At 35.0% G+C, this 17,470-nt stretch overlaps 1 protein-coding gene across 1 annotated transcript in view; it reads right to left on the bottom strand.

Annotated features, from left to right (window-relative positions):
* Positions 1–636: 636 nt before the first annotated feature.
* Positions 637–17,470, bottom strand: part of RanBPM (Ran-binding protein M) — a 163,172-nt gene continuing 146,338 nt past the window's right edge. The window contains exon 9 of the mRNA XM_069831372.1: positions 637–15,498. Coding sequence (XP_069687473.1) covers positions 15,365–15,498 — 134 coding nt within the window. The 3' untranslated portion in view covers positions 637–15,364. The remainder of the gene's footprint in view (positions 15,499–17,470) is intronic.

Genomic DNA, 17,470 nt, shown 5'->3' on the forward strand with positions numbered 1-17,470 from the left:
TTCATCCATGTAGCCTGTGATCTTCCTCTTCGCCTTTCCTGTACATAATCATTCCAATATTTGTCCCAGTAGTATGTGGTTTTCCATTCTCTGTACATAACCACACCAATTTAATTTTTACTATGGCTATAGTTAATTATAAAATTTGTATAATTATCTTTTTGTTAGTATCCTAATGTCCTAGTTTAATTTTGAACATCGAGCTGACCACCTGAGAAAATCCATCTAGGCTATGTAGATTCAAGTTTAAATTTAACTCTTGAATTTAATATTCACAATTCCGCTAAAGAACATAAGTTGTCACACTCTTAACTAACGACTTATATATACACACAATATTTATTTTTAAAATATGTTTATCCATAAGATTTCATTTAACCTTCTTGACATTGGCCTCTTCCTCTTGCTATCCTTAATTTGTTTCAAGACCTTTTTTATTGTTGTAATTTTTATTCCTAGATATTTGAATTCCTCACATCCTTTAATGATTCAATTTCTTCTAACATTAAATCATTTACTACTACGATTTCATTACCAATTGCCATATAATCAGTTTTATCCATATTTAATTTGCTGTCATCAGCACTGCTGGGATGTGGTAAAAGGATAAAGAAAATTTGATTTTATAAAAAGAAAGAAGGTAAATAATAAATTTTATTATGTACAAAAACATTGGTAGCACAATTAATTGTTGGCATTACTTTTTCCTAACGGTTCCACAAATGAACAGACAAGATGAGTGTTAATACTTAGCCATCTTAACCTGTAGTTTGGAATACATGGCCCACTGTATATTATTTGGAACCAATACTTCTGTAAAAAGTGAATTAGTCAAATTTCTTTAATATTAAATTACTTCCATGTGTTTGTGTTTACTCTAACTTGTGGTTGTATTTCTAGATGAAAAATATCAGTAAGATTAAAATGCATTAGAATTTCCTGGGTGTGTGATGTGTTCAGCCATGTACGAGCACCTAGTGCTTATAATCATTCATTAAAAAAACAGTTCAAATTAAACATAAGTAGACTGGGTTAACCTTCACATATTTTCTTCATGCTAACCATGTAGTTCATAATCCGAAGTCCATTCATAAAAATAAATCAAGCATAAATATTTGGGTTTCTTAATGTTGAATTTGGGGATCTGACACTTAAAAACAGTTTTATATTCAAATTAAATACATAATACAGATGTTTGGCAGCACATCTCCACAAAATCAACATTAATGATTCGTCATATTGTACCATCTACCATAACCCTGATACCAAAATGGTAAAGGATCACCTCTTTCAACGTCCAGTCATCAAGTCAAAATGAAAGACAATTAACTGTCCTTCATGTACAACTCTGAGTTGCAAGACAAACCAAATGAATATTACACAAACTCGTCACCGGGATAATTATATAATTTTAAAAAGTTCATATACATATTATGAAACTTACTGCATACTGACTGATGAAAGTACACTAAAACCCCTCAAATTAGACACCCGTCCACCTTGGACATTCTCCTTCCTTTGGAACCAATTAAAATACTTTACATTTTTGAAGTTTCAATCTTATATATCTTGGGCACCCCTCTATTCTGTAACTTGGGCATCCATTTGCTTCTTAGTTCTTTTCTTCGAAAAAAGTTTTGTTGCACAGATACTTTGTAAGTCCCAGAAAAGAGGCAATGCGCATGATCAGACATACAACCAAACAAAACTAATTTCATTACCTCAACTAGTCCTCTTGTGAAACAGGTTGCACGTCCTCTGATCATGTGCACTGCCTCCTTTCTGGGATTATAAAGTATCTGTGTGGTAAAACTTTTTTTCTAAGATTATACAAGATACAAAGCGTCACACTTTCGCATGTAATCAGCCAGAATTTACTATGATATTATCACAGTCTAGTATATACAGTCGCGAAATTCAATACGTAGTAAATATGCAAACATTAGATAGTTGCTCACCACTAGGGTTGCTAATATCGCCTCATTACAGGCAATGCAAAATAGAACCATCACAGTCTATTGTTTCTAGCACCCTCAAAACTCCAGCTTCGTGACTGTATATAGTAGATTGTGATATTATATTGACTACTAAGTAAATTTGAAAAGAAATACGCAAATTCCAGAATGAAATCAGGAGGCAGTGTCTTGTGACAGAATTTTATTTAAAAAAATGTAAAAGTGTGTCTGTATATCTCCAGATCTGAACAAATTAAATCTAAATAAAGCTGAAATTATTGGAACATCTTAATTTTGTGTTACTGTCTAAAACACAGTGTGCTATAGGTACTGTAATTAGTTTTATGAGTAAATAAATGTATTTATGTAATTGAATCAATTAATTGGATACTTTAAAGTAGAAAGGTGCAAAGTGCCAAAATCATAGAAAACGAAATTATGCAGAAAAGTGCAATGTGCCTAGGAGGATGATGTATGAAAGAAGCTACATCCACTTGTGTTTCTTAAGCGAGATATTTAGATGTTACGTTGCCAGCACCATGCAGTTTCAGACGATAAGCGCCCTTTTGAGCTGCATCATAGAATGCAATGGATCTTCAACAAGTCATGTTTGTGCCCAAACTTACACACAGCGAAATGTTTTACAGATGTCAGCTTTCACGTTATAACTTTGGAGTTTGTGAATGTGATACAATGCAGTCTTATATGTGTATGTGGGATGAAAGCATCGCGAGTAGAGGTGCCAATGAGATTGCCTCGTGGGTACTAAAACTGATGAATGTGGACATAACAAACAAGAAGATTCTGATAACTGTGCAGCTGAAAACATAAATCGTGTAATGGTTTTCATGTGTCTCTTTTTAGTTGACATTGGTTTATTTGAGCACATAGAACAACGTTTCCTTCTTAGCGGCCACAGTTTCTTGCAATGCAATTCTGATTTAGCTTTGATTGAAAAACGACAGAAAGTGACAAAAGCCTTCATTCCTAGTGATCTCTTAAAATCGTACAAGACTCTAAAGTTGTAAAACCATTTCAAACCGTTTCAACGCTAGAGTCATATTTCCTTAATATGGAAGATGTTGCTGACCAACTAATTTCCATCAAGAACTTGAATATTTCTAAGGCATGTTGCATTCAGTATGATGTTAGTAAAGCAGGTAATGTTTCTGTGAAATAGTCCCATGATAATGAAGCAGTGCATACCATTAAAGTGCTTAAAAAGGATAGATCTGCGAGTAAAAATTGCTCCAGAATAGGAAAAAAAAGGTATTGGACTTTGCACCATTCTACTGCAACTGTACCCATTACTTAACCCTTTTCACAATCTGTGTTATATAATTAAATATGGAGAAATAATGTCTTTACATACCACTATTATTAATGAGTAAACACTTTACTAGTGCTGTTTTCTATCAGTAAAAAAAACATGACACAAATATGTGTACAATTATTCTTATAGCTACATTTTTTTATCTTATCTCCAATGTTTCATTTTGGCACTTTGCACCCTTCTACTTTAAAGTATCCAATTTAAATAATTGCTATTATAATAATAATGGTAATAAAATATGTACCATTTAAACAAAACAACTTCAGAGAATTTAAATTTAGGTAATTGAAATAAGGAATAAATATTTAGCTATTACAGTGCAATACCTTGCTTAGTGTTCTTATTAGTATCACATCCAGAGTACACAACTACATTCAAAATTTTTGTTCCACTCTGTATCTTGGACCCCTCTCTAAGTTTTACACATTTTGGTGGAAGTGTGAGTGTCCAATTTAGAAAGGTTTTACTGTAGTATCATAGGTTAGGTTAGGTTATGCTACATTCAAGCACAGATTAGTGTTTAGCTTACCTTATTTATTATGGTGGGCACGTTTTTGAGGATAAATGATAGTTCTATGTAAGAAACACAAAAACAATTACCGACTAATTCCAAAGGTATATGTATATGTTCGAGAGAAAGTCGAGATTGAGTAAATTTGTAAAATTACATTACTTTCTCATTTTACATTTTCTTTTTAATTAAACACTTCAGGTCAGTATTTTTTTACTGTTCAATTTCAGAACATCCAATTTCTCCATGAAGTACTATTTTCTTTGATATTTACATATTGTAATTTAAAGACTACGAACATTTCTATGTAAAAAGTATGTATAAATCTGAAGAACGAGGTAAATAAATAATTGCATCCTTATGTTTCCATTCTTCTTAAGTAGTTGGCAGATGCATGTTACAGTGCTTTTCTGGTTCTTATGTACTTTAAGTTCCAAAATTCACTTTCCAGCTTCTGAGGTTTTGCTTCACACAAGAAGTACATTACATAATATGACGCAAGTAATGGTAAATATCATCACAAGGGTTAACAGGAAATCTAAAAACATGCGATAACAGGCACTGTCCACACATTTGTTTTTGAACAGTGAATATCTAGGAAAGGAATAAGTGGATATTTTGAAGTTAGGTATAGTGTAGCCTCTTTTCGTAAATGGGAGTTATCATGATTTTCAAATAGAGAAAACTGCCAGCTATGGTGATGGTGGTGGTGGTGGTGGTAGTGGTAGTTGTAATTACTACTGTAGTAGTAACATGACCATTATTCCTTACACAAGAAGACACTAGAGAGTATTATGATTTTAGTAAGAATGCAATAAAACCTACTTTCACTAGTAAGAAATAAATAAATTTCGTAAATTATAAATCATACAACAAAATTCCTCCATAATTAAACAGAATCACTACTCATTGACGACAATATTAATGCAGTGAAATCTGGATATAACGAAACCACGTGGGCCAGACAAAAATATTGTTGTAGAGGAATTTATTGTTATATCGAGAATTTATAAAGAAAAAAAAAGGCATGCTATTTGGAATGTATACTGTATAAGGAACCACCCTTATAATTGATGCACATTTATTATTTAAGAATTTATAGTACCTATTTAATTACTGTGATTAAACTTGGATTTGTTAGCATAAAAAACAAAATATTATGCAATTGAAGACATTATTACAAAAACAACCCTTGCCAAAATTGTTATTTTTCAGGAAAATAAAAGAATAACACGTCAACTACTTCCATCCAACTGGTGTTTTATCCTTGCGTCTATTGCACTTGACATGGGTCAACTCAATTTCATTAAAAATGACTAGGGCTCTTTTTGTAATATTGTCTTCAATTGTATTTCAACATTACACTAACGGAATTAATGCTGGGACTACAATTATAGAGGGTATTATTGTTATATTGATAATCGTTGTATGGAGATTTCACTGTACTTATATAGAGGGGTTAGTAGTGTTTGGGGACATCAGACTCCATTCTGTGCCTGAGCTATACCTCACATTGCAACCAGCAAAAGGGAGCGAACATTGCCACTTATAATACCTATGAAAACATAAATTGATATTTAACCTATCAGAGGTTGCATGGTTGTTTATTATGCGAGAGGTCATGAATAATGTTTTTAACCAGGGTGCCATTTTCTCTGCTTTTGTAGTTATTTTACTTTTATTTGATCAAGTTTTGAACCATAATTGTTTTTAATTTATTTTCGCTTTTATTTATTTGATATAAAAGCAAAAAATATATATATAAATTTATGTTACAAAAGTATTTTATAATAAAATACAAAAGAATGCATTAATACGATTTTCAGAGCATGCATCATGTTCGCTTCCTTCTATGTTATCTTCCTCATCGGATCCCAACCTCATGATGGAATCTTCCAGCACTTTGCATGGAAACAACTGGCGATGAATAGATAGCATGTCATCTGCTTGTTTCATAATTCACAGAATTATTTTCTTCTCGTTCCACACTATCAATTAGCAGTGGCGTAGCATCAATGTAAGCTAAAAAGCTAAGCTTCCCCAATTAATAATAATTTCATAATAAACCTGCAGTTTATGAACAAAATTATTTATTAATTTTAATAGAATTTATATTTATGCGTTAAATATTGTGATGTGGCAGGTCAAGATGATTCGTGATGCAGCATTAAACAAGAAGCCTGCACATATCAGCTTCCAAGCAAACTGGTTTCTTTCACTCATTCTTCTGTGTAACCCACCCCGGAGATTTCCCATCCTTTTCTAACTAAACTACCCTGGTCGCAAGGCTCGCAAGAAGCTAGCTTTTACATTGAAAATAATGTAGTTTCCGAGTTATTCCTTTCGTGAGTTGTGTTCAGTTGAAGTGTTAGTGTGCACTGTGGCTGATATAATAAATAATGAGTGAAATAACAGTTCCTGACACCAGTTTACTTGAATTTTTAGGACAATTCTATTATCAAGACTGACTTACGAACAAAAGTGCGATTTAAAAAACAAATGACCGTGTCTATTTGTTAGAGATATGAAATCATATTTTACTACGTACCATTTGAGGTCATGCCTTATTGGTGTTACTTACGAGGTTCCAACCAATCTTCGGACTGCTGACTTGACATTGACTACTATTTATTTTAATACTATATTTTTGTAATACGTTTTCTCATATGTACAAGAAAAACAACTTGAGTTAGCTTCCCCTGCTCAAAATTTCATGCTACGCCACTGTCAATTAGTCTTCTTATTCTTTCTGCTTCTTCCTCGTACATTTTTATACTTTTACTGCATTACACTGCTTACATCAACTAAAGGCAATAATAATAACTAAGAAGACTGATTTCTACCAAAATATTAGCCTGCTAACCCCAAACTTCCGACTGAAAGATACTCCATTACAAAACAGAGTTTTATTTGTGCTACAATTGCCACTGTGGTAAATTTATAACCTTACTTACTTACAAATGGCTTTTAAGGAACCCGGAGGTTCATTGCCACCCTCACTTAAGCCCACCATTGGTCCCTATCCTGTGCAACATTAATCCAGTCTCTATCATCCCACCTCCCTCAAATCCATTTTAATATTATCTTCCCCTCTACATATATATTATTTTAATGTACCGAAGTACATATGATATTTCCATGCAGATATTCTGCGTCATCATACGATGAAAGAGTAATGGAATGGAGAAAAATTCTCTCCCTCCATCGGATCCCGGCCAACTAGTCACTCATAACGAGTGCACCTCAACACCTGTGTGGACTTCAGTCCTACGTTCATAGACATCTATGACGTAGTGCAGAGGACGGCCATTAGAGGGAACCCAAGAGTTGGAACTTAATCTGAGACGATTCTGTCCAACACTGGGGTGGGTATCCGGTGTGGCTTAGTGGATAAAGCATCAGCACGTAGAGCTGAAAACCCGGGTTCAAATCCCAGCGCCGGAGAGAATTTTTCTCCGTTCCATTACTCTTTCATTGTATGATGACGCAGAATATCTGCATGGAAATATCATATGTACTTTGGTACATTAAAATAATATATATGATATGCGTAAATCACTTCGCGATTTAAGACGGCGCTTATTCCGTCGGATCCCGGCCAACTAGTCACTCATAACGAGTGCACCTCAGCACATGTGTGGACTTCAGTCCTACGTTCATAGACATCTATGACGTAGTGCAGAGGGCGGCCACTAGAGGGAACCCAAGAGTTGGAACTTAATCTGAGACGATTCTGTCCGACGCCTGGGTGGGTATCCGGTGTGGCTTAGTGGATAAAGCATCAGCATGTAGAGCTGAAAACCCGGGTTCAAATCCCAGCGCCGGAGAGAATTTTTCTCCGTTCCATTACTCTTTCATCGTTCCCATCTACATCTCAGCCTCCCCAAAAGGCTTTTTCCCTCCGGCTTCCCAACTAACACTCTATATGCATTTCTGGATTCGCCCATATGTACTACATGCCTTGCCCATCTCAAATGTCTGGATTTAATGTTCCTAATTATGTCAGGTGAAGCATACAATGCATGCAGTTCCGTGTTGTGTAACTTACTTCATCGCTTTTAGCTCCAAATATTTTCCTAAAACCTTATTCTCAAACATCCTTAATCTCTGTTCCTCTATTAAAGTGAGAGTCCAAGTTTCACATCCATACAGAACAACTGGTAATATAACTGTTTTATAAATTCTAACTTTCAGATTTTTTTACAGCAGACTAGATGACAAAAGCTTCTCAACCGAATAATAACAGGCATTTACCATATTTATTCTGTGTTTAATTTCTTCCCGAGTGTCATTTACAGTATATTTAAGAATTTAAATACTATTATAGTCACAATCATGCCATGGTATGAAAGAAAAATTTCACAACCTCGAGCGGGAATCGAACATGCGACTTCCTGTTGTCCGGTCAGGCGCTCTACCACTGAGCTATCGAGTTCGTCTCACGCCAAAGGCTTGGAATTATCCTTTCATACTGGCGACTCTGTTATAGAGTACTGTCCATAGCGTCTGATCTAGTCAGCACTGCTTATGGCTTGAAAGAAACTTTACAATATGTCACATCAGCGGACGTGTATACATCACCAAACATCGTAAGATGAAGATTACATTTATATTTGCTCCAAGACATTTGAATTTTTCTACCTCTTCGAAAGATAAATCTCCAATGTAAATTTATAACCAGGTATATTAACTCTACTATATGTAATACTCGTAACATCTATTCATAAAGTTGCAGAATGTATTGCAATAATGGGAAAGGAAGTATAATAAAATTTAAAACATGTGTTGTAATTAATAAAACGTCAAAGACAGCACACAGTGGAAAAACTAGGCTTTTATTCAACAAGAGTTTACGTCAAACCCAGTTGAATAATGGTGCTTATTCTTACTGTTTCACACTTTAGGGAAAGGTACAGAAGACTTCAACAACCAATGAAAGAGAAACCTCGTGTAATTCACCAAAATATATATGCCCAGCCAAAAGAAACAGTGTGCGGCCCCTGGTGGGTTAAAACTGATAACCTATGTTACAGGAAAGTTATTGTTGAAAATGATTTCCCTCAACAGCAACATATTCTCAACATCGGAGTATAAAATTCCCATTGATACTTGTAATTTCTTCAGGTGTGATTAAAGCAATTTCTCGACTGTTTTTTTTTTTTTTTTTTTTTTTAGTTCCTCTATTGTATGACTATTATTCTTATAAGCTTTGTCTTTCAGAACTGTAAAATTATAACAGCTACAGATCTGTCATTACGATACTGGGAAGCAAGAAGGCAAATGAAAGAACTCAAATATGCTGAGCATTAGCAATCAACCAACTTTGTCTTCTAAGTTCCCCTATAAATAAAATCATGAAGAGTGAGATCTGGGCTGCAAGGTATTACAATTCAGTGCTGATTAAGTCTATCCTAAAAATTATCTCTGAAATAGATTAGTGATTTGTAAGCAGTGTGTGGAGTAACGGAATTCTGCTGAAAGAATGAATGCTGACATTCAATGACTGTTAGATGTTCGAAATAGATCTTCATATTTCTACTCGATATCTTGCAGCATTGACAGTGTCTTCATTATTTTGTGTGTATTCAAACCACACCACACATCAATCTTTTCATCATGTAGTGTAATCAAGCAAAGCCAGGGGTTTTCTGCACACTAGTATTGGTTGTTTTGTGAAACAACATGGCCATGTAATTCGAACCATGCTTCATTTAAAAACATGATTCAGGATTCACTCTAACAGCAACACACTACATTCAGTTACGTAATCATGATTGCATGGTAGTAATTTGTGGGTCACTGTTATTTCATATGGTTTTAATTTAAGCAGTTGAGTATGAATTCTTGCCAAAGATTTTGAAATGTCTGTTTCCTAAACAAACTAATGGAGAGATATTTTTTGGAGTATGTTTCAATTATTCATCTATTTGATCTAATTGTTAAGAGATTCTATTTATCACAAGTTTTTAATAAGTTCAACAGTTTCTCTATCTGGAACAGGACTGTAGAATATTTTCTTACGAATCACCTTATCACTCTTCTACACGAGTTTGCTTTTACATATACATACTGCACATAAAACTGTTTTAGACTAGTATACTAAATGTCGTGGTATAACTAGCAATAAACAATATAACTTATGCATTAAGATAACAATTTTAACATAGACCTGAATAATACATCAACTCACTACCAAATTCTAAACCAATACACAGTGATAACAATTTTTTCTTTTTCACTAATGGCGGGTACTTGATTTTTTCTTCATTCACTCATATGAAACCAGTTATGTAGACCAATAAACAGAGTCGTTGCCCAGGTTGCACCATAGGGAGGCTGGTCTACGTTACACCCGCAAGGAGATGAGATGATGGAGATTTGTTGGGATGCCACAGGGGAACCAGAGCTTTCAGAGAAAACCCCTGTGTTACCTGAACCATGAGTTTGCCCAACACAAGTTATAAATCGGGGGTATGCTGGAAATCGAACCTGGGTCCACAGGATTATAAGTCCAGTGATCTAGCCACTAGACCACCGTGGTGGCCACAACGACAACAATCTTAACATTGAACTGAGTGACACGTCAACTCACTAATAAACCTTAAACCAAACTGACTGGCACAATCTCAGTGTCTATTTCACTCCACAATTATTCCTGAATGTTCGCAGTACAGAGCATACTCTGATGTTGCCAAATACTACTAACCGCTTTGTATTAATAACAAATGTAAAAATGAAATTATGTTAGTATTAAATTATAAATACCGTATTTTCTCGAATACCTCGAACACTTTTTTTTCCCCAAATTTTTATAAATAAAAAATAAGGTTATGCGGCTTAATTAAAATTACCCGATTTTCCTCTTGTGCAACTCCTAGGATGGTAGCATATGCTGTTATCTTCACGTGGCCCAGCGCTGGTATTTCAATTACTTACTTACTGGCTTTTAAGGAACCCGAAGGTTCATTGCCGCCCTCACATAAGCCCGCCATCGGTCTCTATCCTGTGCAAGATTAATCCAGTCTCTATCATCATATCCCACCTCCCTCAAATCCATTTTAATATTATCCTCCCATCTACGTCTCGGCCTCCCCAAAGGTCTTTTTCCCTCTGGTCTCCCAACTAACATTCTATATGCATTTCTGGATTCGCCCATACGTGCTACATGCCCTGCCCATCACAAACGTCTGGATTCAATGTTCCTAATTATGTCAGGTGAAGAATACAATGCGTGCAGTTCTGCGTTGTGTAACTTTCTCCATTCTCCTGTAACTTCAGCCCTCTTGGCCCCAAATATTTTCCTAAGCACCTTATTCTCAAACACCCTTAACCTGTGTTCCTCTCTCAAAGTGAGAGTCCAAGTTTCACAACCATACAGAATAACCGGTAATATAACTGTTTTATAAATTCTAACTTTCAGATTTTTTGACAGCAGACTAGATGATAAAAGCTTCTCAACCGAATAATAACACACATTTCCCATATTTATTCTGCGTTTAATTTCCTCCCAAGTGTCAATTACTAACATTGTTAAATGGTATTTAACAATCAATGAAGTCCAAGTCCAAGTGTGATAAGTGTACAGTTTGTCTGTCTTATACGTTCATTGGATTCGTGATACATGGGCACGCATGTCACTCCCTCTTGTAATAAGTCCAATCAATTGGACAAAAATAGAGGACATCCTTGTATTTTCAACTCCATCTCCACAAAAAATATCTTATAATAAATTCAACGACTTTCACTTCCAAAATCACCAGAAGTATCTGTGCGCTAATTTCTCCATTTTTAATTTGTCGTGAATACATTTGTTGAATTTCTTTTCCCTTTCGAAAGTGGGGTGCGCGTCTTATTCGAGGGTGTGGATATTCGAGAAAATACAGTATATAAGAAGTGAAAAAGAAGGAAGCCTGTGAGATAAATTATCCTAATAAATTGAGCATTATAGTACAAATTCTGAACAGTGCTGAACCTCCACACATCCACTTTAAGTCGACTACTGAAGCCCAAATTTTCAGGAAGCACACTTAAATTTGTTTTCAGGACGTTCATATACTTACAACACAAAGTTGCAGTTCTCTTCAACTCAGTTTCGAGAGAGCCATCTCTCTTGAATTCCATGTATTTAAGAACACAAAATATTCTGTATAGATACCTAAAATAGTGCTGAGCCTGGTGACGAATAAGTATCTGTTAAATACGAAAAAGTGTGTTTAAGTGCAAAATATCTTTCATACTAATACTTAAAAATTACAGTTCTAAATAGTTTTTTAAAATAAGATAGCTAATACATATTTCATTTTTGTAGCATACTATATGTACTCACAGCAACCACCTGTTTAAGACAAAATAAATAGATTTTCTTCACTAGTTTCTGCAGGAGTCTTTGCTCTGGAAAGTATTCTTGCCTTTTATAATTGACCCTACAGCATATAAAGACTCTTCCAATAAGAGTGTCACACTTTTAAAATGAAACAAATTGTATAAAGGAAAGAGGTTTATTTATTTAATTATCATTAATTGAAGCACATTATGTATGGAAGAGAATGTTATTTAAATGACCTTGTGTTGCATGTATACAGGTCTTTCAATTTTCAATGACAGACAAACATAAACTAGGCTCAATTTAACGAATAATGCACGTGATATTGTTCCTTAGATCGTTAACCATTTCTGGCTTGTTGGCATAAACCCGTTATTTAACATAACCCCATAAGAAGTAATGCAGCGGTGTTAAATCACATGATCTTGGAGGCCAGTTAACATCACCACCACGCGAAATGATGAAGCCTCTGGACTACTTCCTCAAAAGGTCGACTTTTTCGTGAGCAGTATGACACGTGGCATCATCTTGCTGAAACCAGACGTTTCTGAGATACGTACTTTCCAATTGAGGCCAAAAATAATCCATTATCATAGCCGATATCTTTCTTCATTGACAGTCAGAGTCTCTCCTTGTTCATCTTTGAAAAAATATGGACAAATGATCTGATCGTACTGGGGCTCAAGTGGTCATTCTTGAATCTCCAATGGATTCTCATTACTCCAAAAGCAACAATTTTGTTTGTTAATGAAACCATTCATCGAAAAATGGATGTCGTCGCTAAAGATGATTTTTTTGCTAAAAGTAGGGTCAATTTCCAATTGCTCCATAGCCCAGTCAGAGAATATATGGCACAATCTATGGTCATTTGGCTTCAGTTCTCGAGTTTAAACAACTTTGTAAGTGTGTAACTTCAAATTGAGATTCAAAATTCGCCAAGTTGTGGTCGATGAAAGACTCAATTCTTGTGCTCACTGAAAAATTGATTTCCATGGATTCTTGCGTAGGCTACACTGTCATGAACAGCGACTATGTTTTCATTGTTCACGGACAGGCACTGTTTGATTTGCAACAGAACCAGTTGCTTCAAATTTTTCGATCAAATGTCAAATTGTTCTCTCGCACAAATGATTACATACACCGTACACTTCATATAATGCTTGGTGAACAGATGACTCAGTTTGATAGTAAATTTTAACGATTTATACACACTGTGGATTATTTGTCAATAACTGTAACAATGAGAAAAATATGACTGCTATAGCTTCATAAACACGGCAGCTGTTACTATGTTAAAAGTAGGACATTCTTATTGGAAGATCCAATATTTCTTTGTGTTTCTATATGATAGCATGTAGAAATTAATGAGGGTGCGGAAATAAAACCAAAAAAATCTTGAATATCATTTCCTTGAAATGCACACTATTGATATCTGCCATGCCTAGAACAGCTGAACTGCAACTTTACAGAAGAATCTACCCAGGTTTTACATCATAATGTTGATCAAAAGTGTTTTATTATATTTTATATCATGCATGTTTTGTGAACATATTATTCGGAAGTGTTTTCCATTAAATTCATTTCCTTTTACATCACAATTTAACTTCTTATCGGACACATAGACAATTGGCTCAGGTCACAATTTTTACAAAGGTCAGCCACTCAACTTGGTACAGATGTGGTTGTCAGCCCATCACCTCCATCCTCATGAAGTCATATGTAGATTGTTTCATATATGTATTTACATTTTAAAAATATTGTATATCATTGCCCTCTCCTTACACTTTAAATCAATTACCATCTTTTCCAACTTGAAATTTTAATTTCTGCGAATAGTAATGACTACAAATCTCTCACTGCTCACAGCTAGTGATAATGAGAACGAACATCCTTTTAATACATGTTTTTGCAGATCACAACACCTGATGATCACATGATGTTTATCGAGTCCACTTTAGTTCAACTAAATTTGTCAATCAATACAATTGAGCATTTTACATTATGTATACTCTCTACAAAAAAAGAACTACAGAGAGGCTTCCATATTTGGATTTTTCATTAAATAACTTCTTTTAATGTTAACTGCAAGATCTTGAATTTACAAATACTTAATATTGCTATCCCTATAATCATCAAGTAGAGGTCGGCACATATTTTACATTAGAAATGTTCTAGACCAAAGTTTGTATCACCAAAATTAATTCAAGTCACTAAACTGTTAACAATGAACAACATAAAATTCATGGTTGGCAAAGAGATGCGATAGACTCATCCATATGAAACAAGTATTGCAACGTCACCCCCAAGCATATTTTCACAGGAACGTAATCTAAGCCTGTCGAGTATTCAACCATGAATCTGTCTTACCAAGTTCCTGAAATTAGTTTTTTTGTCACTATTTAATAAAATATGTTTATCATTAATAAAAGTCTCACAGAGCTAAAATGCTAATTTTATTCCTTTGTATCAAACATATAGCAGCTGTTTACTGAAATTAATACAAACAAAGGAAACTTCTATGCCATTGTTAAGAAATGGTAGTACAAAACACAGCACTGCTCAAAAATAAAATCCTTTCCAACTGTCTGCAACCGTTACAGTAAAACAACGCATCTTCCTTTATTACCTATTATGCAATTAAAATACCATCTAAGGCAGGATTTGACATCTAAACTTTCAATGAAACAGTATGGCTCTGGGCCACCCGGATAGTAAGTTTACAGTAAAGTACATACACAATACATCGTTCTAAACAGATCATTCAGATCCACGCAAGACGTGCAAATATCTAGATATCACCCACGATTATATCAGGGGTTACAGAGTCACACACACAGTGTTAAGTTTAGACTCACCCATGTTACTGTTCTCTCTCGGTCTCTAGTCGGCAATGTTATCACACACTGAACAAGGGTACCTCAACTCCTAATAAACTCTACATAGCAATGCATTGGACCAATTATAATTAAAAATCTCACACTTTCAAAACAAAGGGCAAATCAAAACCTCAGAGCCAGAAGATAAACGGCTTGCATGAGGCGGCGTTCTGTACATACATGCCAACAGTACTCCTCCGGTCTGTGCACTCTGAAGTCACACTACGTGCGGTTCCATTTCTTGTTAGGCACTGACACTTTTCCGAGGCAATAAATAACAAATCGAGCTTGAGATCTTTTGTTGATGTAATAAGATTCAAAGGAAAGCAAGAGTGCTGATTTAAAGTCCTTTTTTCTGCATATCAGTCAGTGTTGCAGAAGGTCGTCAACACTGGCAAAGGCACATGAGCCCAGTCCTGACCGCGACATCAACCTCACAAGCTCCTGAGCATGGGCCAGTGCCACCTCCAGCGGTGGCCGGCGTGGTAAGTTGCTAGATTCTGTGCGTGCAAACAGAGTATCACATGTTATCATTAGATTGGGCATCTATCACACTTTAAAATTCAGGAAATCTGAAATATTGGTAAAAAAAAAAGGCAACACAATGGTCTTCAAAGAAAAGTCACAAATTTGTAGTAAAACTATAACTTAACTTAACGACACGTTAAAGTGTTAAAATTTAAAAAAAAAAAAGGTTATGTACCTTAGACAGACGGCCCGTTTCGACGCCGGTGCTGCGTCATCTTCAGTGTCCTACGAACTGTTCAGGACACTGAAGACGATGCAGCACTGGCGTCGAAACGGGCTGTCTAAGGTACATAACCTTTTTTAAAAATGTTAACACTTTAATGTGTCATTAAACAATTTTAAGTTTTTTTTTTTAAACAAAGTGTTAATGTGAACCAGAATCAATAAAACTAGAACATTGATGAAACAAATAAGCAGTGATGTCACTCAGCAGGTTCGCCCAAACTGCGTGTTAAATTTTTCGCAATTCATAGAACTGATTGTTAGCCTGGGAGAAGGTGGATAGCAGGTAAAAGACTGCACTTGGATTTAAATCTGCTCTACTTTAATGGCAGGAAACCTCTGACCTCCTCACTCTTTTATATCCTCAACTAGTGCATTGTTGATAATTTGTGCACCTGAAATAATCAAAGTTGTTCTCTATTTGGAACAGATCCTTGTTCTTTTTATAGCACGGTGTTTTTGACCACATGCACTCTCTCATGTTACAACATGAAAATGCATTCCTCCGTATCCCAGTAAGGTGTGCATTGCACTAAACTGACAACAATGTGATGACACGACTTCCCCACTCCATTATAACCTTAATTAGAACATTGTTGACTTTTTGTGTATTTACAACATTCACAGCTGTGTACTTATAGTTACATGTTCATTCTTTCTGTGTGATCGGACAATCCTCATGTTATATAAATAACAGTTTTCTTTACTGTTTTGCATTTTATATGAAAAACGATTCTACATTATTCATAAAATATTGATATATTATTTCTGTAACTTTATTAGGTCTGTTAACATTACTAGGGAGCGAATTTTTATGTGCTAAAAAATTTAAATATATTTATTCTTTATGTGCTAAAAAGTACGAAAATATTTGCTAAAAATAAAAAAATATATATATTTTTTTTAATATGACAAAAATACCTTACTTAGCTTGAAAAAAAATATGTTAATAGGTAGGCTACTCACCAACCACACTTGAACGCTAGTAGTTGGCCGAGAACTGCAGTCAACAACAAAGGTCATCTCCAAATTCTCCATCACAAATGCATGCCGATTATCTCTGAACAATGACTTATACTGTTAAAACGATCTTTCCACATCACAGGAAGTCAGACGTGCATATTTAAAGAGAAGAATATCACAAACACATACACCGTCAATTTCACCTACAGACACATCCTCCAATACTTGAACAACTTTACACATTTTTTATATCCACTGTTTTTCCCAAACACGTTCTGGAATTTATCCCTTAGTAATTGTGCTTCTGAACCTGGTAGCGAGTCTAGTTTAATTTCCACGACACACACATCCCTGTTTCAGACAACAGGTTTTTCGATGTTTCGAGTTTTTTATGGTGTCACACAAAAAGCTTAGATTTGCTAATAGGAAAGCCAAATCGTTTTTTAAATAACCATCTTTCAGTATATCTTGAAGGATAACAATTAACGAAGCCCAATAACAGGGAATCACAACAAGATATATTGCCTTACTTGATAGGCATGAGCGAGAGCGGGAGTTTTGTTTAAATTAAATAATGTTCATACCCGAGCTCTTATCTGTTGTGTTTCACAAACAAAGCGTGGAATGAAATCATCTTCAGCAACAACAAACATTCCTAATTATGTGTTGCAAGATCTCTCCTCCTTGTCCATGTTAATTTATTCTCTAATAATAACACTGATATGCTGCCTAGCAGTTCTCAGAACTTGAGGCGATACT

Source organism: Periplaneta americana, chromosome 7 (genome assembly GCF_040183065.1).
Source record: "Periplaneta americana isolate PAMFEO1 chromosome 7, P.americana_PAMFEO1_priV1, whole genome shotgun sequence".
In the NCBI taxonomy this organism is placed as follows: Eukaryota; Metazoa; Arthropoda; class Insecta; order Blattodea; family Blattidae; genus Periplaneta; species Periplaneta americana.